We start from the raw sequence: 25,188 nt of genomic DNA on the forward strand, positions 1-25,188 counted from the left end.
TGCTACCACTAAGGAGAAGCAGCAGCTGAGAGGGAGAAGAGGGCAGGAAGGAGCGCATGGCTGGTGCTGATCCACTCCATGCTCCCTCAGTGCCTGGTGGCTACAGGCTGGCATCCTCCTCTAGGGCCACGGCTCATTGCAGGTGGCCCCCTCCCTCTCTCAGCTCCTGTTCCTTCTCTCCTTTACCCCTTCAGGCCTAGAGGTGACAAGAGTGCCTCACTCTTAGACCCTAGATGTAGCACCACCCTTGTGGTTTCTCGACACATCCTCTAAACAATCCCTTTGTTGTGTCCATCTTTTTCCTGCCAAGACCCTGACTCTCATACCCCTTTAATAAGTGAACATCACACAAATCAAATTGAAAACTTTAGAGTAAGAAAAGATGAGAACATTTAAGAGCCCCTGGGACTTCCCTGGTGGTTCAGTGGTTAAGACTCTGCACTTCGACTTCAGAGAGTAAGGATTTGATCCCTGGTCTGGGAACTAAGATCCCACATGCTGTGCAGTGCAGCTAAAAAAAAAAAAATTTTTTTAAACTTAAGAGCCCTTACTTGGAAAAGACATTGATGGCAGATGGATTAGAGAAAATAGTTTGGTTTCTATTTTGCTTACATCTTCATAAAGGAAAACGATCTGTTATTCATTTAGTAAAGGACATTTTAAAATGTTTACTTTGTTTTGAAGTTAGCCATAGATACAGAATGTATCAGAAACTAGGAGTGGAAGTTTCTCGCTTCTTCCTGTCCTGAGTTCCCTTAAGGGCTACAGAGCTGCTGCTTTTCATGTGGTAGAGTCCTGCCATTTAAACATGGCATTGTAGTTTTCCCTGTAGTCCTTCACATGAGCCTCAGTTCTTTCTGAATAAACCATAGCCTTCATGGCACACTTCTTGTAGATGACTCTACATTTGTATGTACCCATCCCTTCACATCCCATCATCAGAGACTTTCCTGCCACATTAATTTCTTAGCTGCTCTCCACTATCTTTCAAGTATATGGAAAGACCATTTTACAAGTTCCATCGCCCTTGAATTACATGGCTTCTTAGATGTTTCTAGCCAGTGGTTCATACCTATACTTCCTCTGAATTTTTTTGAATTTTGCTATTGAGGCCAGAGATTACATCTTTGATCTTTGCATTGCTATCCTCCCTTTTACACAGCATTTGTTTAGGGAGGGGGGAACTTAGTATGAACTAGATACTGTGCTAAGGCATGCAATAGTGAGAAAAAACAGACCCACTTCCATGGATATTATAGACTAGGAGAAAAATAATAAGCAAACACACGTGCTAATAAATATATAGTTGCCATCCTCAATATGTATTCTGAAGTAACCATGTACAGTATTATAAGAACATGTCATAGGGCATTTGCTCCATGCTGAGGGGTCAAGGAAGGCTTCTAAGAGGTGGTGACACATTAGCTAAAATACAAAGGGTGCGCAGGAATCAGTTACATCAGTGACTCTCAAGCAGGGTTGATTTTGCCTCCCAGCGACATTTGGCAGTATCTTCAGACATTTTTTATTGTCTCAGTTGGGGTGGGGATGTTGCTGGCACTGAGTCACAGAGGCAAGGGATGCTGCTTAACATCCTAAGATGCACTGGAAAGCCCCACAGTGAAGAGTTATCTGGCCCAAAATATCCATTGCATGAATGTTGAGAAACCTAAACTCAACAAATTATTCCAGCCAGAGGGAAGAATGTGTCAAGACCTAGCTCACACCCAGCCTGGCACAGAGAAGGCATGCAATGTTGAACTCAATTTCCAGTTTAATGTGGTTGGTGCATCACCTTTATTTTTCTTTTCTGTCATTACTCTGATGGGTAAAATTCTGTTTTACAAGGCTTGGGTGGAAATGAATATGACAAAACCATTTCTCTCCAAAGTGTAACTGAAAGCTTGATTCAGGCAAGAGAGTGAAATAGAGGTAAAGGATGTGAGAATTTTTATTTTACTTTAGGCTGCTTGAAAATAGAAAATGGCCTCTCTATCATGACTGACGAGATGATTCCTTCAAACTGGACCTTTGTGTTTGGGGTCCCCATATGACGATCTCAGTTGAGCTGAAATGAAAATTAAGATTATCAGGGACTAAACAGAATAGGGGATAGGAAAAAGGGTGAAAGGGCCCTAAGATTTGTAGAGTCCTGGTGGCTCAGATGATAAAGCGTCTGCCTACAGTGCAGGAGACCCGGGTTCAATCCCTGGGTCAGGCAGATCTCCTGGAGAAGGAAATGGCAACCCACTCCAGTATTCTTGCCCGGAAAATCCCATGGATGGAGGAGCCTGGTAGGCTACAGTTCATGGGGTCACAAAGAGTCAGACATGACTGAGCAACTTCACTTTTTACTTCTAAAGTCAAGGAGGCTTGTAGGCACATTATTCATTCATTTAACAACTATTTATCAGGGCTCAACTGTCCTAGATACCCAGGTTTGGAAAAATAAAAATCTCAGGAACTAGTGCAGCAACATGTGGGCAAACAAAGAGTGATAATGAAATACGAATAGTGCCCCAATATTGTTAATTTTGCCTTACGTCTGAGAGAAAGCCTGAATCCCTGATGCCTGGCGTCGGGGTGGGAAGGCATTTCAATCAGGGTGTCTTCACCAAGGAGGGACTGATGGTGATGAGACTTGAAGGTGGACTATGAAGATACAGAGTGGAAACTCCAACAGATAGCATGTAAAAAGCCAACTGTGAGAAAGCAGGTCAGGCTTGGAGTGCAGTAGGTATGGGGTGTGGCTGACAGGGCATGTCACTTGGGGTTGGGTAGAGAGGGGTGAGGAGAATTGGCAGAGGGGAAGTCATGGAGGGCTGTGTGCTCTGCTGAGGAAGGAAAGGCACAATCAGATGTGCAGATTCAGAATGACCAGTCTGGCATTATTGTGGAGACTGGACAGGAAGAAAGTGAGACTGGGCAAGAGCATCTAGTTAGGAGACCACTGGAGTTAGGAGACCAGTAGGAGTCCCGGCAAAAATATCTGATCCCAGAGAAATGGTGCCGTATACGGGCACAATTAATGCGTGGTCAGCAGGAAAGAGGAATTCGCTTTACCTTTATTTGGGATGGTTTTAATTTGGCAAATAATCCATTGTTAATGATAATCGAAAAGTTAAGTATAAAATAAAAACCAGCAGGAATTTCAAAACAATGACGATTTAACTTCCATTACAGATTCTTTGAGACATCGTCACCTGTGAGTCGGAGAAGGCAATGGCACTCTTGCCTAGAAAATCCCATGGATGGAGGAGCCTGGTAGGCTGCAGTCCGTGGGGTCGCTAAGGGTCGGACATGACTGAGTGACTTCACTTTAACTTTCACACATTGGAGAAGGAAATGGCAACCCACTCCAGTGTTCTTGCCTGGAGAATCCCAGGGACGGGGGAGCCTGGTGGGCTTCCGTCTATGGGGTCACACAGAGTCAGACACGACTGAAGTGTATTAGCAGCAGCAGCAGCAGCACCTATGAGTATAAGTGGCCTTAATTACATTGTTGTCATCTGTATGAAGCAGGAACCACCTTCAGTGTGCGGTGAGCCACGTGTTCTGGAGCGCAGACCAGGACTGAGTCTGGTCTTCAGGAATCAGTGGAGCTGGGAGGAATGGCCTATTGTGGGCTTGAGAAGGGGAGTTGTGAAAATGAGAGATGTGAAATGATGGCCCCAGTGTCCAGGCCAGAGGACAAAGCTGTCAGTCTACAGAAGAGGAAAACGGGGAAAACTGGAAGGTTGTGCTTAAAATATTGAAACTGTAGAAAGTTAATTCAACACAGTGAGTTACAGGTATGTAACCTATTCCAGTCCAATGTATTTATGACTGGCGTACCAGATGACTTCACGTCGTGTAGAAGAGATAACTGGACTTTCCTTGGGTAACAAAGGGAGGTCTCAGTGAAGAACCTCTGAGTGTGATACAAATGACTTGTGCAAACCCCTTAGCCAGATGTTCAAGGCCTTCCATCATTGGGCCCCCGCTTATCAATAAAAATTCCTTATGCTTGTACAGGTTTTTGTGGTTTATACATTTACACACACAATATTTTATATTCGCAATAACCCTTGTGGGTTGGCAGGTAGATATTTTGCCATCTGCAACAATAAAAGCTGAGAATGAGAGAAACTGAGTACTTTGAACAAATAGTCATTACTAGGCAGGACCAGCACTGGAAGCTTTCTGGACTGTTTCTTAGATCTTTCTATTCACCTTGCTTCATCCTTCAGGTTCCTGATCCTGGAACTCATCCTTTCCTTTCCTCCTCTGTGTCTTTGCTCACACATTTCTTTCTACCAAGAATGGACTTCTTGCTCCATTTCTACATATTTTTCAAGGATCAGATAGTATTTTCCCCTAAAGCTTTCTCTGACATACTCTCAAACCCATCAGCCAGAAGTAATCTCTGCATAGCTTCTCTCCCCATTGCATTTTTGTGTGGGCTTAATGAGGAATGCTGGGCTGGAAGAAGCACAAGCTGGAATCAAGATTGCCAGGAGAAATATCAATAACCTCAGATATGCAGATGACACCACCCTTATGGCAGAAAGTGAAGAGGAACTCAAAAGCCTCTTGATGAAAGTGAAAGAGGAGAGTGAAAAGGTTGGCTTGAAGCTCAACATTCAGAAAACGAAGATCATGGCATCTGGTCCCATCACTTCATGGGAAATAGATGGGGAAACAGTGGAAACAGTGTCAGACTTTATTTTTTTGGGCTCCAAAATCACTGCAGATGCTGATTGCAGCCACGAAATTAAAAGACGCTTACTCCTTGGAAGGAAAGTTATGACCAACCTAGATAGCATATTAAAAAGCAGAGACATTACTTTGCCAACAAAGGTCTGCCTAGTCAAGGCTATGGTTTTTCCCGTGGTCATGTATGGATGTGAGAGTTGGACTGTGAAGAAAGCTGATCGCCGAAGAATTGATGCTTTTGAACTGTGGTGCTGGAGAAGACTCTTGAGAGTCCCCTGGACTGCAAGGAGATCCAACCAGTCCATTCTAGAGGAGATCAATCCTGGGTGTTCATTGGAAGGACTGTTGCTGAAGCTGAAACTGCAATACTTTGGCCACCTCATGCGACGAGTTGACTCACTGGAAAAGAGTCTGATGCTGGGAGGGATTGGGGGTGGGAGGAGAAGGGGACGACAGAGAATGAGATGACTGGATGGCATCACCGACTCGATGGACATGAGTTTGAGTGAACTCCGGGAGTTGGTGATGGACAGGGAGGCCTGGCATGCTGTGATTCATGGGGTCGCAAAGAGTCAGACATGACTGAGCGACTGAACTGAACTGAAGATACCTGTCGGAGAAGGCAATGGCACCCTACTCCAGTACTCTTGCCTGGAAAATCCCATGGATGGAGGAGCCTGGTAGGCTGCAGTCCATGGGGTCGCTAAGAGTCGGACACAACTGAGCGACTTCACTTTCACTTTTCACTTTCATGCATTGGAGAAGGAAATGGCAACCCACTCCAGTGTTCTTGCCCGGAGAATCCCAGGGACGGGGGAGCCTGGTGGGCTTCCATCTATGGGGTCACACAGAGTCGGACACGACTGAAGTGACTTAGCAGCAACACAAAGTCAATCTGGGAAAAGCCTCAAACTTGAGTCAAGATACATGGGAAACCAGTATTATGTTTGGGAGTCTTGGACCTTTAACTTAAATCATTTCTGATTAAGAACAGGATCCTAGGACCATGATGGGGAATGTCTTTGACTAAGTATCCCAGGGTTCTTTTTCACTGCTTCCTAGTCTCACCTTCCTCAGCGTGCAAGAGGAAGGCCACTGAGGGGGTTTAGCTAATAGTTTGGAAAAGAAAGATTCCCATTGACAACGGCTTCCTGGATCTGATATCTGAGAAATGTATATAGTGCAGTGGAGCATGGAAAATGGGATTATGTCCACAAGACACAAGAAATATATCTCAAATTCACAGCTAGGTTTTCTTGTCTATGATTCTTCCCACTGCACCCCACCCCACCTTCACCAGGCAGCTTGCTGGATCTCAGTTCCCCAACCAGGGAGTGAGCCCAGGCCCATGGCAGTGAAAGCATAGAATCCTAATTGGACCACCAGGGAATTCCCATCTTGTCTGTGATTTTTAATGAATGGTCCTGAAATTCATTCTGTGCTCTTTCCATTGGTTATATATACCACATACTTTTTAATGTTCAAACAAAAACAATATAGACCTCACCTCTCCAACTCTTGATCCTGTCTATTAATGGCTATTTGGTCAAAGTTCTCAGTTTCTCTCATTCTCCGTTTTTGTTACTGCAGATGGCAAAATACCTATCTGCCAATCCCACAGGTTACTATGAATATACGAGTTGACTCACTGGAAAAGACTGATGCTGGGAAGGATTGGGGGTGGGAGAAGAAGGGGACGACAGAGAATGAGATGGCTGGATGGCATCACCAACTCGATGGACATGAGTTTAAGTGAACTCCGGGAGTTGGTGATGGACAGGGAGGCCTGGTGTGCTGTGATTCATGGAGTCGCAAAGAGTCGGTCATGACTGAGCGACTGAACTGAACTGAAAGTATATGAAAACACTATATAAACTACAAAATGCCATATAATCAAGTTACTTATTTTTAATCAAATAACCTGATTAAAAAATGGACAAAGCCATTTCACACCAGTCAGAATGGCTGCTATCCAAAAGTCTACATGCAATAAATGCTGGAGAGGATGTGGAGAGAAAGGAACCCTCTTACACTGTTGGTGGGAATGCAAACTAGTACAGCCACTATGGAGAACAGTGTGGAGATTCCTCAAAAAATTGGAAATAGAACTGCCATATGATCCAGCAATCGCACTCCTGGGCATACACACCGAGGAAACCAGAATTGAAAGAGCACGTGTACTCCAATGTTCATTGCAGCACTATTTATAATAGCCAGGACATGGAAGCAACCTAGATGTCCATCTGCAGACGAATGGATAAGAAAGCTTTGGTACATATACACAATGGAGTATTATTCAGCCATTAAAAAGAATACATTTGAATCAGTTCTAATGAGGTGGATGAAACTGGAGCCTATTATACAGAGTGAAGTAAGCCAGAAAGAAAAACACCAATACAGTATACTAACGCATATATATGGAATTTAGAAAGATGCAAATGATAACCCTGTATACGAGACAGCAAAAGAGACACAGATGTATAGAACACTCTTTGGGACTCTGTGGGAGAGGGTGAGGGTGGGATGATTTGGAAGAATGGCATTGAAACACGTATGTTGTCATATGTGAAACGAATCACTAGTTCAGGGTCAATGCATGTTATAGGATGCTCGGGGCTGGCATGCGGGGATGATCCAGAGGGACGATAAAGGGAGGAGGGAGGTGGGAGGGTGGTTCAGGAGAGTGAACTTATGTAAACCCGGGGCAAATTCATATCAATGTATGGCAAAACCAACCAATATAATATTGTAAAATAATTTGCCTCCAATAAAAAATAAATTAATTACCTATAAAAAAAAAAAAGGAAAGGTTTGTAGTTCAGAATTTTCCCCTGTAAATATATCTCTAAAATGAAGATAGAAATCAGTGGTGAAATCTCATACAAAAAAAATTCACGCAATGAATAAATTTTCTTAAGAAAAAAAAAAAAATGGACAAAGAACTTGAATAGACATTTCTCCAAAGAAGATACACAAATGGCTAAGAAGCATATGAAAGATGTTCAATATCACTAATCATTAAGAAAATGTAAATCAAAACCACAATGAGGTATCATCTCACGCCAATCAGGATGGCAACCTCTAAGGAAAAAAACAAAACAAAAAGTGTTAGCAAGGATAGAGAGAAGTTGAAACCCTTGTGCACTGTTGGTAGGAATGTAAACTGGTGCAGCCCCTATGGAAAGCAGTACAGAGATTTCTCAGAAAAGTTAAAAACAGAATTATCATATGATCGAGCAATTCCACTTCTGAGTATGTACTCAAAAGAATCAAAAGTAGGGTCTCAAAGAGATATTTGTACACCCTTATTCACAGCAGCATTGTTCACAATACCCAAGTATTTATTGATGGGTGTATGGATAAACATAATGTGGTATAAATATAGATATATAAATGGAATATTAGTCAGCCTTACATTTAAAAAAGGAGATTCTGACACATGCTCCAATGTAGATGAACCTTGAGTACATTATGCTAGGTGAAATAACTCAGTTATAAAGAGACAAATACTGTATGACTCCACTAATGTGAGGTACCTAGAATATCAAATTCATAGAAACAGAAGGCAGAATGTTGGCTGCCAGAGGCTGGGGGGAGGGGAAATGGGCGTTGTTATTTAATGTGTATAGAGTTTCAGTTTTGTAAGATGAAAAGTTCTGGAGGGTTGCACAACAATATGAGTATACTTAGCAATACTGAACTGTACAGTTTCATTTAATTGTAAACTGTACAACTAAAGTAAGTTTAATTTTTAAAAATTAAAAATCAAAAATGTGGAACTGTATGAAATCCAAGGAAATTTCAGGGTTTTGTTAATTTTCTTTTTTTTTAATTTTTTTTTTTTATCGGCAGATAATTCCTTTACGGTACCATTACTTTTCTTGACTGACTTCTCTGGGAAGATGGCAAAAGTTGGATGCTATCATTTCTTATTAACTTTGTTAACTGAGTAAAGGAGGCATTACTTGCTTTCTGGATCCTGTATAGTTCTCTACTCAACGGCACTTACTTCTTGACCAACACTAGGTACAGGACAGAAGAGGAAAGGTGTGTTTCTGTCCTGGGGCTGGTGGGGGTACGTGGGAGGAATCGCTGTGAACTTTACGAATTGCAATAAAATGCAAGGGGAGAAGTGCAAAGAATATAGGTCAATAATATGGACTTTTAAAGATGGTTGCAGAATTAAATGTAGGCAAAGGCCGTGTCTTTCTTCCTTGCCACGCCATGCTCAGCTCTCAGATTAGGCACCCAGGATAGTCGATGGGCAGGTACTAAGTGACTTTCAAGTGCCTCCTTCAGTGCCTGGCAGATGCCACAGTGCCTGGTCGTGAGCTTGCTCCGTCAGCGTTAGTTCTGTCCTCTCCCTTCTTCCTTCCCTGCAGTTCCCCCTGCTTCTTCCCTCCTTCTGAGGAACATCACCATAAAGGCAGATAGTCTGCGCAAGAAGATGTCTGTCCTAAGAACTCATGTGCCTTAATTCTATATCCTGTTCTCACCTTGTTTATAAGTGTTCAGAAAAAAAATTTTTTTTAATGTTTTTTTCCCCAGTGTTACTCAGGGGGCTCCTCAATTTGGGTTGTGATAATAAAGCCATTGTTTTAGTCCACTCAAACTGTTTAATTTTTAAAAAGCTTTCTTGTAGTTTCTTTAAATGATAGTTATTATAAATGTATCCTTAATGATCAGAAGTTTAAGAAACCAGTAGTGTAACTTAAAACGTTAACCTCTTTTTTAAGTTTATACTTTTACCTTTGATTATGAGCTAACAATGGTGGCTCAGCAGGTAAAGAAGCTGCCTGCAACGCAGGAGCATGCCAGAGATATGGGTTTGATTCCTGGGCTGGGAAGATCATCTGGAGGAGGGCATGGCAACCCATTCCAGTATTCTTGCCTGGAGAATCCCATGGACAGAAGAACCTGGAGGGCTACAGTCCATAGGTCGCAAAGAGTTGGACTGAAGCGACTGAGCATAGCACATGAGCTAACAAATACAGTAGGAAATGTGGCAGCTATTTAATTCTGACTCTAGACAAGATACTGCTAGTTTTAATTTTTTTAAGGACAAAAAGAAAATCACTTATTATGGATGCTAAAAACTCTGTTATAATCTGTACCTAGCCTTATTTACCTTGAAGCATTATAGAAGAGGAATATCACTATTTTTTATTCTATATAATTTTAGAACTAAAAATGAACCCTGCAGATAACCTCCTCACTTTCCAGTAAGGACAGTACGTCTGGAGACATTGCACGACTTCTCCAAGTTCACAGGGTAGTTAATGCCAGGGTCAGATGAGGATACATACCTCCTGATTTCTAAATGAGAGTTCTTTAAACTATATTACTTCACTGTATTCAATGAAACAGTCCAGGGAAGAAGCAAACAAAACCAGACAAACAGTAAATGGATGGAGAATCGGTATAGCACGCAAAGGAAAGGGACAGCCACAAACACTGGATCCTCATTGTTTACAAAGACCTTTAGTGGGAAAATTTAGACAACAGTTGTTCCAATCCTGGGTTTGCTGTAAGCATTTTAAGTGCAGCATCTTTAAGTGACTGGAAACAACTTTGGACAATTGCAGACTCAGTCCGAGATCTCTGCCTGTCTTCTCTTCACTCCTTGTGACCTCCCTCTAGAAACTATGATTGTAGAAAATTAGGTGGCATGATCTTTGTGCTACAATTAAAGGGGCACAGGGAGTACGGTAAGACCTCACATTGTTTTGGAACATGGTTTGAGGTTTATGAAATTGACAGGATTTTCTTTCTTCTCTTTTCCTATGACCCCTCCATTCAATCTCCCCATTCCTGCCCATGAAAGTGTTAGCCACCCAGTCGTGTCCGACTTTGCCACCCCATGGACTATAGCCTGCCAAGTTTCTCTGTCCATGGAATTCTCCAGGCAAGAGTACTTGCCTGGATTGGGTTGCCATTTCCTTCTCCAGGGGCTCTTCCCAACCCAGGGACTGAATCCGGGTCTCCTGTGTTGCAGGCAGACTCTCTACCATCTGCACCATCTAGATAAGAAAATGAAAAAAATTACAGGAGGAAGCCAGAGCCAAGGGAAAAAAAGATGAAAGAATGGGAGAGGAGACAGAGGGAGACCAAGAGGAAGATGAAAATTAGAGAAAAGAAAAGAGAACCAATGGGATGAAGCTGTATAAAATACTCTGATGCAGAATCACCTGGTGTATTTCTTAAATGTAATTTCTGGGCCACATTCCAGATCAGCCAAATTGGGATCTATGGGAGTAACATCACTTAAAAGTAAATGAAAAGCTTTTTGATAAAGTAATTCTCCTTTTTGTTAATTTGATTTCAAATTTGCAAATCCATTTGCTTCTTTCAAGCTGGCAAAAAGTATTCCACTTATTTGCTTAAAAAGCTTTTCTTTTTTTATTCTACACAATTGCTGATAACCTTACTTTACACAAAGAAGTTGGCGTATTTTCACGCATATCAAAGCAGCTCAGAGACACAGCACCTTCCATCAAAAGGATGTGCTCTAAAGAGAGTAGCAGGATAGTGTCAGAGGCATCCTCTTCTGCCAGAGGCACTGGAGGTGTGGGTACAGGAAAACCCACACTCCACCTAAAGCAGTGTGCTCCTTGTCCTTTTCTTCGGGGCCGTTTGTTGCAGTGTTTTCTAGATCACAGGTCTTCTGTTCATCATTAGGCTTTTGCTTATTTGTACTTGGCTAAAGTCAGGATACTGCCTGCCATGTTCGCAGTCCCATTGGAAAGTCCCATCACATGTCGTCTGCAGGGTAAAATCTGTTTCCACTGTGTCAGTGGTCAAATTGCTATATGGTAGAACCTGCTGTGCTAAACGACCCTGGACAGGGTATCTACACCTGAGTGCACTTGTGAAGCTGGGTATTTTATGACACGTCCCCATCAAGCTGTTCCTGCAGGCATGGGGGTTGCAGTTCAGAAGCATGCAAGTTGCCTGGTCTATTAGTCATGGCCATGTTAGGAATCCATATTGAAAGGACCTGCTGTGTCATGATCATGTTGTCTAATCATATTGAACGGTGCCTACTGGGTAAGCGATCATGTTGTGTATCCGTCTTTAGCTGGGCCTGCTGTGATAGTGATCACGTTGTGTGTAATTGCACGGCCACCCTGGGAATTTATTGCTATAGATCAGGCAACAGGGCAGAGGAGAAGTCAATAATTGTGCCTGCTCTGGGCTGTTAGCTGTACTGTTGAGAGCAAGCATCAACTTCCCGGGTGGGAAAAAAATCTTCCATTTGCAGATGGAAACAAAGTTGACATTCTCAATTCTAAATATTTTGGGGGCTATTCCCCCTCTTACTGTTTCATATAATGGTACATTATTTCTAATTAGGATAAGGTGACTCTAAAAGTGATAAATTCTGTACAGTCTGTAGGCTATATTAAAATTAAATAAAATCCAGCATGAATATTCTCCATCTTATTCAAACAGAATGCCTTCAGAGCTATTAATAAATTTGTAAAAATAATGAAGAAGAAATATCTTGTCAGAGAACACAGTGCCGAGAAGCATGTTTAATGTTCTTTTTGGCTAAACTCTTGTCTGAAGAATTTTCTCATCTCTCAGAAGTCAGGAAAGGTGAGTATGTTCCAAAGGAAAGGTATCTTATGTTCCAATATTTTCTTCTTAATTAAGTTACATCAATGGATCATCAAGAGAAAAAAGGTCAGTAAGTGATGGCACTGGCTTCGTAAGCACAGTTAGTACACAGTATGTATATACCACCCACCCCCTCACTCCCTGCCCCACACCCCCAGCTTCCAAGGTGGCTCGGTGGTATAGAATCCGCCTGCCAATGCTGGAAATGCAGGTTTGATCCCTGGATTAGGACGATCCCCTGGAGTAGGAAATGGCAACCCACTCCAGTATTCTTGCCTGGAAAATTCCATGGGCAAAGGAGCCTAGCAGGCTATAGTCCATGGGGTCACAAAGAGTTGGACATGACTGAGCTAATGAAACTCTTCTTTTGGAAAAAGGCCTTCAGAGATAGTTTATAAATCTTACAAGCAAACCAGTATCATTACCTCCTTCCTCTGTGACCAGAACAAAAACAAAAACATACTATTCCAATGGCTTGCTCATTTTAGTCACGAGGTTTGACTGTGAAGAATGTCTGGATCTTTACAAACCCAGGCAGGGTATACATCAGGGTGGATATGTTCTAACAGATTTGTTGAAAATAAGCAGATAAACTTTATATTCAAACATCATTTGTAAATTATTTTGGAAGGTCTCCCGGTATGTTAGAACTTCTGTTGATATCCTTTATAATCTCATTTGTGAAGGTGGTAGCATTATATTACAGATGAACATAAACTCAGACACAAATGAGTGCACAGGTTATGATATGAGACTTGGCATGCATAAAAAGCCCATTTATGCCTGATTTTGAACAGGAAGAGTAACCTTGTTGCTATTTAGACAGATACCTGAACTTTTAAAATTAGCTTTGCTGCTGCTGCGTCACTTCAGTCGTGTCCGACTCTATGTGACCCCATAGACAGAAGCCCACCAGGGTCCCCCGTCCCTGGGATTCTCCAGGCAAGAACACTGGAGTGGGTTGCCATTTCCTTCTCCAATGTGTGAAAGTGAAAAGTGAAAGTGAAGTCGCTCAGTCGTGTCCGACCCTTAGCGACCCCAGGGACTGCAGCCTACCAGGCTCCTCCGTCCATGGGATTTTCTAGGCAAGAGTACTGGAGTGGCTTGCCATTGAATTTCCTAAAATAAGTGAACGGAAGCAAAGGAGAGATGGAGGGAAGGAGGGAAAGAGGAAAGAAGGAAGGAAGGACAGACTCTTTCTCTCAAATCTGGATCTTAAGGTCCCATGATATATAGTTATTGATGAGAACTTTCAGAAAATGAAAAATAAATCAAACTTTTCAGAGGGTTTGCTTAAGTATTGAGACATAAATATGTCTATCCTTAAGAAAGACAGTATCTTTTCACTTCGAAGTTCTCTTTGGCAGGACCCTGTGACCATGATGATTTTAATAATAGTTCCACATGCCTGGGACCCCAGACAGGGCCAGGGAATGAGGTGAGATGGGGGTGGGGGTGGGAGGAAGGTTCTGTTGTTTAGTTTTAGTATATGTGCTGCCGAAGCGGGCACTAGTTTAGTTTTGAAGAGTTTAAAGTAAACCATAAGCCGGAGTAGAAATGTAGGGTCTCATCTTATAAGCACTACAGTTCTAATTGTATCTAATTTAAATCACCTCAAGCCATGGGTTTCCTGGGTGACTCAGTTTTAAAGAAACTGCCTTCCAGGAGACTCAAATTCAATCCCTGGGTCAGGAAAATCCCCAGGAGAAGGAATGGCAACCCACTCCAGTATTCTTGCCTGGAGAATCCCATGGACAGAGAAGCCTGACTGGCTATAGTCCATGGTGTCTCAAAGAGTCAGATGCAACTGAGCATGCATACAAGCCAAGGAAATAAAAAGGCCGAGGGCAGAGAAAAGAAACAGAAGTCTGCCTGAAAGAAATTATTTATTTCTTTATTTGGCTGCACCGGGTATTGGTTTCAGGATGCGGGATCTTTAGTTGCAGCATCTGGGATCTAACTCCCTGACCAGGGATTGGACCCAGGCCCTCTGTGTTGGGCGTGTGGAGTCTTAGCCACTGGACCATCAGGGGAGCCCCTAGAAATAGTAGTTTTAGTGTTGAATGGGCCTCTCCTATTTGCCACTGTGTTAGCAAACTGGCACTGTGTTAGCCAATCTGTACGGTACCATCTCATTTAGTTCTCATGAGGAACCTACGAGGTGAACACAGTAGATCCATTTCACAAAGAAACTCCCAGAGCTTAAGCAATATAACAAGAACTGTGCAATACATGGAACCAAGCTTGCTCTCTCTCCCACGTCCAAGTGCTCCTCATCTGACTTTAGTTTTTTTATGTTATTTTTCTTTTCTTTTTGCTTTTTTTAAAAAATTTATTTAATTGGAGGCTACTTTGGCCACCTGATGCAAAGAACTGACTCATTAGAAAAGACCCTGATGCTGGGAAAGATTGAATGCAGGAGGAGAAGAGGATGACAGAGGTTGGGATGGTTGGATGGCATCATTGACTCAGTGGACATGAGTTTGAGTAAACTCTGAGAGTTGGTGATGGACAGGGAGGCCTGGTGTGCTGCAGTCCATGGGGTCGCAAAGAGTCAGACACGACTGAGCGACTGAACTGAACTGAATTACTTTACAATATTGTAGTGGTTTTTGCCATACATTGACATGAATCAGCCATGGGTGTACATGTGTTCCCCATCCTGAACCCCCCTCCCACCTCCCTCCCCATCCCATCCCTCAGAGTCGTCCCAGTGCACTGGCCCTGAGTGTCCTGTCTCATGCATCGAACCTGGACTGGCGATCTATTTCACATATGGTAATATATATGTTTCAGTGCTATTCTCTCTAATCATCCCACCCTCACCCTCTCCCACAGAGTCCAACAGTCTGTTCTTTGCATCTGTGTCTCTTTTATTGTCTTGCTTATAGGGTCATCATTCCCATCTTTCTAAATTCCATATATGTGCGTTCAGACACGACTGAGCAACTGAATTGAACTGAATACTGTATTGGTATTATTTCTTTCTGGCTCACTTCACTCTGTATAATAGACTCCAGTTTCATCCACCTCATTAGAACTGATTCAAATGCATTCATTTTAATAGCTGAGTAATATTCCATTGTATTTATGTACCACAGCTTTCTTATCCATTCGTCTGCTGATGGACATCTAGGTTGTTTCCATGTCTTAGCTATTGTAAACAGCGCTGCGATGAACATTGGGGTACATGTGTCTCTTTCAATTCTGGTTTCCCCAGTGTGTATGCCCAGGAGTGGGATTGCTGGGTCGTTTGGCAGTTCTATTTCCAGTTTTTAAAGGAATCTCCACACTGCTCTCCATAGTGGCTGTACTAGTTTGCATTCCCACCAACAGTGTAAGAGGGTTCCTTTTTCTCCGCACCCTCTCTAGCATTTATTGTTTGTAGACTTTTTGATAGCAGCCATTCTGACCGGTGTGAGATGGTACCTCGTTGTGGTTTTGATTTGCATTTCTCTGATAGTGGGTGATGTTGAGCATCTTTTCATGTGTTTGTCAGCCATCTGTATATTTTCTTTGGAGAAATGTATGTTTAGTTATCTGGCCCATTTTTTGATTGGGTCATTTATTTTTCTGGTGTCAAGCTGCATGAGCTGCTTGTATATTTTTGAGATTAATTCTTTGTCAGTTGCTTCCTTTGCTATTATTTTCTCCCATTCTGAAGGCTGTCTTTTCACCTTACTGTTTCCTTCATTGTACAAAAGCTTTTAACTTTAATTAGGTCCCATTTTTGTTTTTTAATCCATCTATCTAGAATTATTATTATGATTTAACCAATACAGAGTGGCTGATGAAGTAGGATGTAAGGATTTCTCTCTATCACCACCCCTTTCCCTGAAATCTCACTTCCTCACTAGAGGGAATATTTCCAGAGAATAGTCCAGGATTATCTGTGCCTAAAATAGATTTCAAGTGTTGTTTTCTTTGGTTAACCACTCAGGCATGTTTTAAACAGCTGGTAATATTGCGTATATGTGATGAAACATATACAGGCCCTTCCAGCCCCAAGAAATAGAGAAGTAGTAAGAGAAAGGACCAAGAAGGTCATTAGAGTCTTCAAGCAGCAGGCTCTAGGACCAAGCTATGTTGTTGCTGTTGTTCAGTCACTCAGTCACGTCCAACTCTTTGTGACCCCATGGACTGCAGCACACCAGGCGTCTCTGTCCTTCACCATCTCCTGGAGCTTGCTCAAACTCATGTCCATTGAGTCACTGATGCCATCCAACCATCTCATCCTCTGTCGTCCCCTTCTCCTCCTGCCTTCAATCTTTCCCAGCATCAGGGTCTTTTCTAATGAGTTGGCTCTCATTAGAAAGCTCTAATACTTTGGCCACCTGATGGCTTTAGCGTCAGTCCTTCCAATGAATATTCAGGGTTGATGTCCTTTAGGATTGATCTTCTTTCAGTCCAAGAGACTCTCAAGAGTCTTCTCCAACAATACAATTTGAAAGCATCAGTTCTTCAGCACTCAGCCTTCTGTATGGTCCAGCTCTCACATTCATACATGACTACTGGAAAAAACATAGTTTTGACTATACGGACCTTTGTTGGCAAAGTAAACCAAGCTATAACTGCCCCCAAATTAGTGGAGGGCATCCACCAGGTGGGGAAAATTGGCCCTCAGACTGCTGTCCAGGGGAAGGGTGGGAGGATTAAGAGGGAAGGGGATATATAATTATGACTGACTCAGGTTCTTCTATGGCAGAAACCAACACAACCCTCTAAAGCAATTTTCCTCCAATTTAAAAAATAATGATGTCCATTTCCACAGTCCCTTTATCTTTGGAGTCCTGTTAACTTATCCTAAAATGCCTGGGTCATCTGTAGGCATGGCCTGTGTGCCAGCCCTAAGGGGAATGCCCACTGCTGCGAAGGACTGCAGAGTGGGTGAGTGTGGAAGATGCGGAACTTGGTACAAAAGCCTCTACACATGAAGCTAGAGAACAAAGCTGCCAAACAGCTATTACAACAACTAGAGGACAACCTTCATGTGGATGCAGCATGCAGAAACACCCTTCTTCACCCTACCTCCCCACACCATCTAACCTGAGATAGCATGCATGTCTCGTTATGCAAAGGCAGAATTACCTCTAGGCCCATCCAGTGAATGGGTTTCCCAGGTGGCACAGTGGTGAAAGGATCCACCTGCCAATGCAGGAGACACAAGAGACGCAGTCTGATTCCTGGGTCAGGAAGATCCCCTGAGGAGAGCTTGGCAACCCACTCCAGTACTCTTGCCTGGGAAATCCCATGGACAGAGGAGCCTGGTGGGCGACAGTCCATGGGGTGGCAAAGAGTCGGACACAACTTAGCAATTGAACAACAACAACCCTTAGCTCACTGCAAGAGCAGTGGGGACAGATGTCGATTTGTGCACTGGTCCTTGTTAAACTCTTTTCTTTCCAAAAAAGAATGTTAAGTCTATCCTCCACAACAGTCATTTAAGGGTGCCCTTAATCGGGCACTTAGAAGAGCCACACTTCAGGCAATTGCAATAGAGCCACAGTTTTGAGCTCTCAGGACACAAGTTGAGAGAAAAACACTATTCAGGGAGAATTGCTTGGATGCCAAGGAGTTCCTTCACCCTCTGAGATCTGCATGGGGTGTGGCTCATGGCCTCAGACATGCAGATCCACTCTAACCCTTGCAGGATTGCTTATGCTGAATTGCAGATGAAGCCATTGGCTTATATGGAATGTTACTAAAAGAAACAGCCTGGTGGATACCCCCTTTTGTGTCAGTTGTAAAGATGCTGTTGAGGTGTCTTTCATACCACCTAGTTGCACTATTTATGACCTTTTGGATATTTTAACTCAGACCAGGAAGAATTATAAATCTTCTGAGTAATCATTTTATCTAATGGACATTATGACCTGGAAGTTGCCAAAGTTCTCTATTTTCACATGACTAGGAAACTTACAGCTCAAATGTTATCTTAGCATATTTTTAGCTACTCTCAAAACTCATTTGAAATCCTGTCTAAAACAAGGTAAGGGGGTGTAGGTGAGTCAGTAAATATCTAGGTAATTACTGTATTTTATTTCAATATTTTCTGTTTTCTTTCTGCCAAAGTCACCATTAATAACTGATGAAAGGCAAGCAGAGCTGTTTTCTAATCTGTTTCCCTTTCTGCCTCCTAAGAAGTCACTCTGGAGTTTAGGGGATTCTCAATATGTTGATACCAGGAACTTTTCTTAGGAAATAAGTCATTTTGTTCTTGGGAACAAAAATATAAGGTCAATAACGTGTGCATGCGTGCTAAGTCACTTCAGTTGTGTCCAATTATATGCAACCCTATAGACTATAGCCCACCAGGCTCTTCTATCCATGGGATTCTCCAGGCAAGAATACTGGAGTGGGTTGCCATGCCCTCTTCCAGGGGATCTTCCTGACCCAGGGATCGAACCCACATCTTTTATGTCTCCTGCACTGGCTGGTGGGCTTTTTACCACTAGAACCACCTGGGAAGTGTGTGGCTGTTACTAAATCAATTATTTTCTTTAATTCAGGATTCTAACTGCATATTCCATTCACAAATCTATGTTTATAAACATCAGTCTTTTGGTGGTGGGAGAGAGAAAAAAATAGGTAAAGGAAGTCACATTTAGAATAGCAACGCAAGGTTCCTAACGATGGACTCCTCTTGTTTAACACTTTGGACCCCAGAGAACTCAATGCCTCACTTGCTGACATATGCCAGCACATCAGTGAAACTGGACTGCCCTCACAAGGAGAGAGAAGCCACCTTCCAAATACTTTCAGAGATGCTTGAGGAGAAAAGGATGTGCCAGTGGAGGATGCCAGGGAAGACAACTGAGAAGAAATGTTACAGGAGACTTAAACCAACAGGAGATGTGAACCTGCAGCTCCAGAGCCCCAATTTCTTCACTCCAACTCCCCACCTCCTAACACGAAAGGTCTAGCCAGTTCCATGGATCTAACAGAGGCTTTGGCTGAATGGCAGCTGTGCTGAGTTTAAAGTGTGGAATTTCCCAAGGGCAAGGTAGCTGGGTTGGAAAGGATCCTATCTTACTTCCTGTGGCCGTGCTCCAACAACTGTTTCTCTGTTTCAAACTTCAGTTCAGTTCAGTTCAGTCGCTCAGTCGTGTCCGACTCTTTGCGACCCCATGAATCACAGCACGCCAGGCCTCCCTGTCCATCACCAACTCCCGGAGTTCACTCAAACTCATGTCAAACTTAGCACTTTATTAAAATAAGTAGGCTCGTAATCATCACCTCTGTGGAACCTTGTGGCTCTCAGAAACCCAGAGTCCTGAAGTTAAATCTATACTGCCTACTTGCTGTTTGGACACAAGTAATTGTCCTCGTCAGATTCATTAGCTTTGTCACAAGAGATTTCCTTATTTCTGGTATCTATCCAGAAGTTTGAGTGAGCAGCATCAATCTATTCCATGTGTGGGGCATTGGGTGTGTTTTTTGGTCAGGGTGGGGCAACAAATGAGACAGGCTGTCGGCGTGATTCAAAACTGAGTGTCGTGGACCCTATGGAGCTATGTGTTTCCAAATCTGTTTCATTACATCTGTCTCATTTTTTCTTTGGTTACTAAAATACAGAGCTGTGGGCTGAATATTTTTGAGTCTATCTGGATCCTTTGTGGAACTTGGGAAGTAAATCGTCAGCTTATACACAAGGTGGCACCCTGTGATTCCAACCAGGTCTGAGAGGAACGTTGCTGCTAAGAGACAGAACCGTAGCTGCAGATTTTTATTTAGCGTCTGGATTTCCTACTGTGGGAATATAAAAGTGGAAGTAGATGTTTGGGGGTATCACCTCCGAGTGTAATCTCTGTCTCTATATCTCAAAGATTCAGAGTTGCAGCAGTCAAGGGCTCTGGAACCAGGGGGCTGATTCCAGTTGATTGTGATGAATGCAGACCCCACATTCAGATTACATATAGAAAACAAGGAAGCTTTATGGGTACTGGGCTCATTCCTGGCAATATAAGGGGGAGGGGAGGGGATGCAGTTCACATACCAACCCAATTAACTTTCAATTGGGTTTGCTGAAATAAGGGGCCAATTAGAAAGAACATGACATTTTCAAAACTCTGGAGTAGTTGAATAGCAACTGTGTTTACTAGTTTTAAGATTTCTTTCAAAAAGCAATTTGTTCATTACTTCGAAGTTGCCTGCCCTGATCATAGTATGGGGAAGTGAAAACTGGAATATAATCCCGATTCTTACAGTTACTTGACCTTTATTGAGTTTAGACTACATTTAGAAGTAGTTTTATTTTGATATAGCTTTAAAACTATAGCTAATTCTTGGGTGTTTATGTATTATATTTGCTTGACCAAATGCATGTCTTTTGAAATTGGTCCAATGCATATTTGAAATGGACTGATTTTAGAATGACTATATTCAGTTCATTGTGCATGGAAATTAAAAGACTATTAGGCTGCACAATTATTTGAAACAGGTTTTGAGAAAGACATTTTATAACAGGCTGTACTTCAAAAGCTGAAAAATATTTTGTTTAACACTAACAAGTGTATGGGTATTCAACAAATAGATTAGAAATAAACTTTATGAAAAATAATATTTGTATACAAATAAAAGCTACTTTCCAAATGTGAAACAGAGCCATTCTGGTTTGGGAACTGAATTCGAAGCCAAGAAAACACAGGCTGCGTCTCACTTGAAAAGTCTATTGTGTTATTCGCCTCAAACTGTTTTATTCCCAGCTCTGTAATCATTACCTATGGTGGGGCAAGAAGAAAATGGAGATTAGGAGGGGAAATCTGCTACATGGTAAAAGAAAAAGAACAAAACAGTTACTACAGCAAAAACCCATTCCTGCAATAAAATTTCAGATTTCAAAAGAGTTTCTTCGAATTTCTTTAATTGGTTCGAAAATTCCTAGGCCCAAAGGGTGGAAGCTGAAGAGCCAGTTAGGCCATAAGAGCAGATACTGGTGTGCGTGCATGACAAGTCACTTCAGTCGTGTCTGACTCTTGTGTGACCTAGGGACTGTAGCCCACCAAGCTTCTCAGTCCAGGGGATTCTTCAGGCAAGAATATTGGAGTGGGTTGCCATGCTTTCTTCCAGGGGATATTCTCAACCCAGGGATCAAACCCGTGTCTTTTAAGTCTCCTGCACTGGCAGGCGGGTTCTTTACCACTAGCGCCACCTGGGGCTAAATCAGGTGACAGGCTAATAAGATATGTGAACTCCAAGCTAGAGTGGAATGGCCTCAGTGTCACTGAATTTCTTCAGGAAATACTGGTCAACAAATATATACGGTAGATGCTGGCTATGTTTGAGGCACAGAACTGGGGATATGTGAGTAAGAGAGCAGATATTGTTCCTACCGTCCTTGAGGTTATGGCATCCTTAGGCTCCGGGATATGCACTCTATTAGCCACTGGTTGGAAGGTCTCAGTAATTTGGATCAGCAACTTTCAAATGTTTGAACAGTCAGTATCAAAGAGCTGGGATAACAGGGTGGCACCGCTGAGAAAACAGGAGTTTTGAAGTCAGGCTAGACCTGGATTTGAACTCACTTCTGCAAGTTATTAGTGTTGAAATTTGCCAAACTGTTTGAGCCTCAGTTTCCTTATTAGTAAAACTGTAATGGTTCTTCAGAGAGCTATATTGAGAATTAAGTGGGATTCAGTGCAATTATTTGAGGTAATCAAGTACCCCTAGAGTGGCTGGTATATAATAGATACTCAATATTTCCTTTTTTGAGAGAGCAGCAATAAATATAGGGTATAGAAGAAAGTTAGATGTGCCAGATAAAAGACTGGGTGACTCGTATCTTCAACCACTGCTTCCCCTCACCCCTCTCAGGCTTGACTCCAGTGCTGACCTCCTCCCAATAACATTTTGTTCTTCCTTGCAGAGAACCGACCTGTTCCAGAAGTAACACTTGGATCAGGACATACCCATAAGACTGAGGAAGGTATCGCTTACAAGAAGTGAGTCCCTGCACCTCCACTGTTTTCAGCAACAAACTGGATGGAAAACACTCAAGCCCCACTGCTGCTGCTGCTAAGTCACTTCAGTCGTGTCCGACTCTGTGTGACCCCATAGACGGAAGCCCACCAGGCTCCCCCGTCCCTGGGATTCTCCAGGCAAGAACACTGGAGTGGGTTGCCATTTCCTTCTCCAATGTGTGAAAGTGAAAAGTGAAAGTGAAGTCGCTCAGTTGTGTCCGACCCTTAGCGACCCCAGGGACTGCAGCCTACCAGGCTCCTCCATCCATGGGATTTTCTAGGCAAGAGTACTGGAGTGGCTTGCCATTGCCTTCTCCCCAAGCCCCACTAAACATGCCTGAATTCTTGCTGGTGAAGGGGTCAGACTGTGCCACGCAGTCTCTATCCACCATGTTGCCTTCACAGGGGGAAGTGGAGAGAAAAGAGAGGAGTTCAGGCAGGAAAAAGAGAGGAGAGTAAGTAGATCCGAGAGAAAGTGTAGGAAGAGATGGAGCTTTGATGTCACATACAAATGACTAGGAGTAAGTTTTTTTTTCTTCTAGATGTCAGCAAATTATCTACTTTCTCTGAGTTAGGAAAGATATTTATCAATTATTCCAAAATGGTAAAATGCTACACTCTTCCTAGGAATTTTGTAGGAAAACTGTAGTGCTTAAAGTCTAACCAAGGAACTCAGTTAAATGAGACTGATGTCAATAGCTGGTGCTTATTTGAGTCAGCTGGATTTTCTCTCCTCTTTAGAACTTTCTATAACTGGTTCAGGCTTAAGAAGTCTCCTTTCTCCGAACTCTCCTGGCAATCAGGGTTTGTGCGACTCATTTGGTAATTAATCATGTCTACTGCCTTGTGTCATCAGCTATATAGTTTTCTTCAAGTGATTACTTTTTTTTTTTTTTAACTGTCATTCTTCATTTTGCTTTCTGGTTGCCCTGCTCTTCAACTATTTACATCTCTTATTGTTATTCATCTCTCCAACCTTTCTGCCATCCCATCAATGTCAAAGTTGCACGAAGAACTTTGTATCTCAAACTTCTTTGCGCCTTCCACAGCACCAATATTTTACACAGACCTGTCACTCTGGAAATGTGTGCTGCCTTGGTTAAATTTTATAAGCTTAATTTTTAAGAACTCTATTTTTGAAATCAGAAATGTCATCCACTAAATAATTCTATGAAGTCTGGGAGACAGGTTCAAGTGCACTTGTTGCATCTGGCAGTCTCAAACGTGAAACCCTCGCTGCAGCCGTTAGCATCCTCCCGGCGACAGCGAGGATGCCTTACCTTGGAGAGCTCTTTCGGTCAGGTACCGAAGAGAGGATGCGGGGAAAAGGGCTGGGACCTGGTGAGTTTTCCGGGTGGGCGAGACCCGGCAGGTCTGCGTCCCTCGGAGAGGGGAGAAATGAACCTTTCGCGCTTCTCAGGGCTGTGCGAATCGGAGGATGCGAATGAGCCGGCGCGCGGGGCGCCTTGGAGATAAGCTCTAGATAAGTACAGGCGCGGTGGGGCAGTTGTGGCTCCCGTTGACATCTTCGCTTCCCGCTTCAGCACGATCGCGCTGCGCGGCGCGGCTGTTTTGCGCGGCGCCTTCCTCGGGGTGCCCAGCGAGCCGGGGTGTCGGGGCCGCGGAGGCAGAGGCGCACGCTCAGGGGGCGCGGGTTAACTTGCGCACCTGGCACCTGCCCCAGGGCGAGAGCGCGGGTTGCCGAGCGGAGGGCGGCCGTGTCCGCCGCCCCCTTTCTCCGGTGCGGCCGGAGGCTGAGCACGCTCCCGCGGGCCGGCCGCGCCGCGGAGAGAGTGGGTGGGCAGGCGAGGGAGGGGAAGGGAGAGGCGGGAGGCAGGGAGGGAGGGAGAGGGCGAGGCGCGTCCCCGCGGCGGGGGCGCGCTCTCGCGCGGGCTGCCGGGATCGCTCGCCGCCGCTGTGGTAATGTCCGCCATGTTGGCCATGGCGCAGGGAGCGGATCGGGCGGGCGAGCGGCGGATCTAGTGTGTGGAAGCGGCCGCGGGCGGCGGGGGGCTGTTTTCGGGCGGGGTGGGCGCCCATGCTGTGGCCGGGGGCAGTGAGGAGGAGGAGGAGGAGCGGGCCGGCCGCGCTGCACTGAGGAAGGAGGTGGAGGAGGCGGCGGGAGTCCTCCCCCCCTCCCCGCCCGCCCCGCCGCCGCCGCCCGGGCTGTTCCTGTGAGGCGGGGAGACAATGAGTAAACTCTCCTTCCGAGCGCGGGCGCTGGACGCCGCCAAACCGCTGCCTATCTACCGCGGCAAGGACATGCCTGATCTCAACGACTGCGTCTCCATCAACCGGGCCGTGCCCCAGATGCCCACCGGGATGGAGAAGGAGGAGGAATCGGTAGGGACTCGAGTGTTTATTACCCCCCCTTCTCTCCTCCCCCCTCCCCTTTGTCAGTCGGGCCTCGCCATTCACAGAGCGCTTTACGCTCGCTGGAGGGCGCCGCTGCCGCTCCAGTTCATGGGACCCTACGCCGGCGGAGTAGCGTAAACCTTCTCGGCCGGCGCAGCGCCCGCCCGCGGCCGCCATGTTGTTGCGTCCCAGTGTTGTGATTAGCTCGCAGCGCCGCTTACGCTGCCGTAAGGGGGCCTTGCCGTAAGCGGCGGCCCGGAATGGCGCAGGGGATGTGCTGGCCGCACTTGGCGTACGGCCTCTGTTTACCTCCGCTCGGCACCCCGCACCGCGGGTGTGGGATTAATTAATCGGCAAGGGACCCTTTGGCTGGGGAAGATTGCCCCCCCTCCCACACACACACACTTTTAGTTTTAGTTTCGCTTGGGTTCTCTTTGAAATGAGTTAAGGAAAGTAAAGCGCATTCAAAACAAACATCATCTTCCTCCTAGCGAGGTAATCCTCGTTCCTCGGCCCTCGTTGGTGCGAAGGGATGGAGGTGATGGTGCAGCACTGCGGC

General features: G+C 44.2%; 2 protein-coding genes across 3 annotated transcripts in view; one reads left to right on the plus strand and one right to left on the minus strand.

Moving 5' to 3' along the window:
• Positions 1 to 1,254: 1,254 nt before the first annotated feature.
• On the minus strand, positions 1,255 to 24,314 carry LOC148778563 (uncharacterized). The gene is made up of 3 exons (XM_088829276.1): positions 23,555 to 24,314; positions 21,648 to 21,789; positions 1,255 to 2,068 (listed from the first exon to the last, which is right to left on the minus strand). Exon 1 carries the CDS (start codon positions 24,312 to 24,314, stop codon positions 23,916 to 23,918), a length of 399 nt encoding a protein of 132 aa, XP_088685402.1. The 3' UTR covers positions 1,255 to 2,068; positions 21,648 to 21,789; positions 23,555 to 23,915.
• The window catches only part of EPC2 (enhancer of polycomb 2), a 129,470-nt gene continuing 128,543 nt past the window's right edge, over positions 24,262 to 25,188 (plus strand). The window contains exon 1 of one of the 2 annotated variants that reach the window (XM_055398920.2): positions 24,262 to 24,617. In XM_055398920.2, the coding sequence (XP_055254895.2) occupies positions 24,465 to 24,617 (153 nt within the window). In that variant the 5' untranslated portion in view covers positions 24,262 to 24,464. The remainder of the gene's footprint in view (positions 24,618 to 25,188) is intronic. The other variant, XM_055398919.2, reaches the window with a different exon arrangement.

Source organism: Moschus berezovskii, chromosome 2, assembly GCF_049115385.1.
Source record: "Moschus berezovskii isolate FMDL1 chromosome 2, NW_MosBer_1.0, whole genome shotgun sequence".
Classification (NCBI taxonomy): Eukaryota; Metazoa; Chordata; class Mammalia; order Artiodactyla; family Moschidae; genus Moschus; species Moschus berezovskii.

Bases quoted from the DNA above. Each gene is read 5' to 3' on its own strand.
- LOC148778563 (XM_088829276.1), bottom strand. From the start codon at position 24,314: ATGGGCGCCCACCCCGCCCGAAAACAGCCCCCCGCCGCCCGCGGCCGC.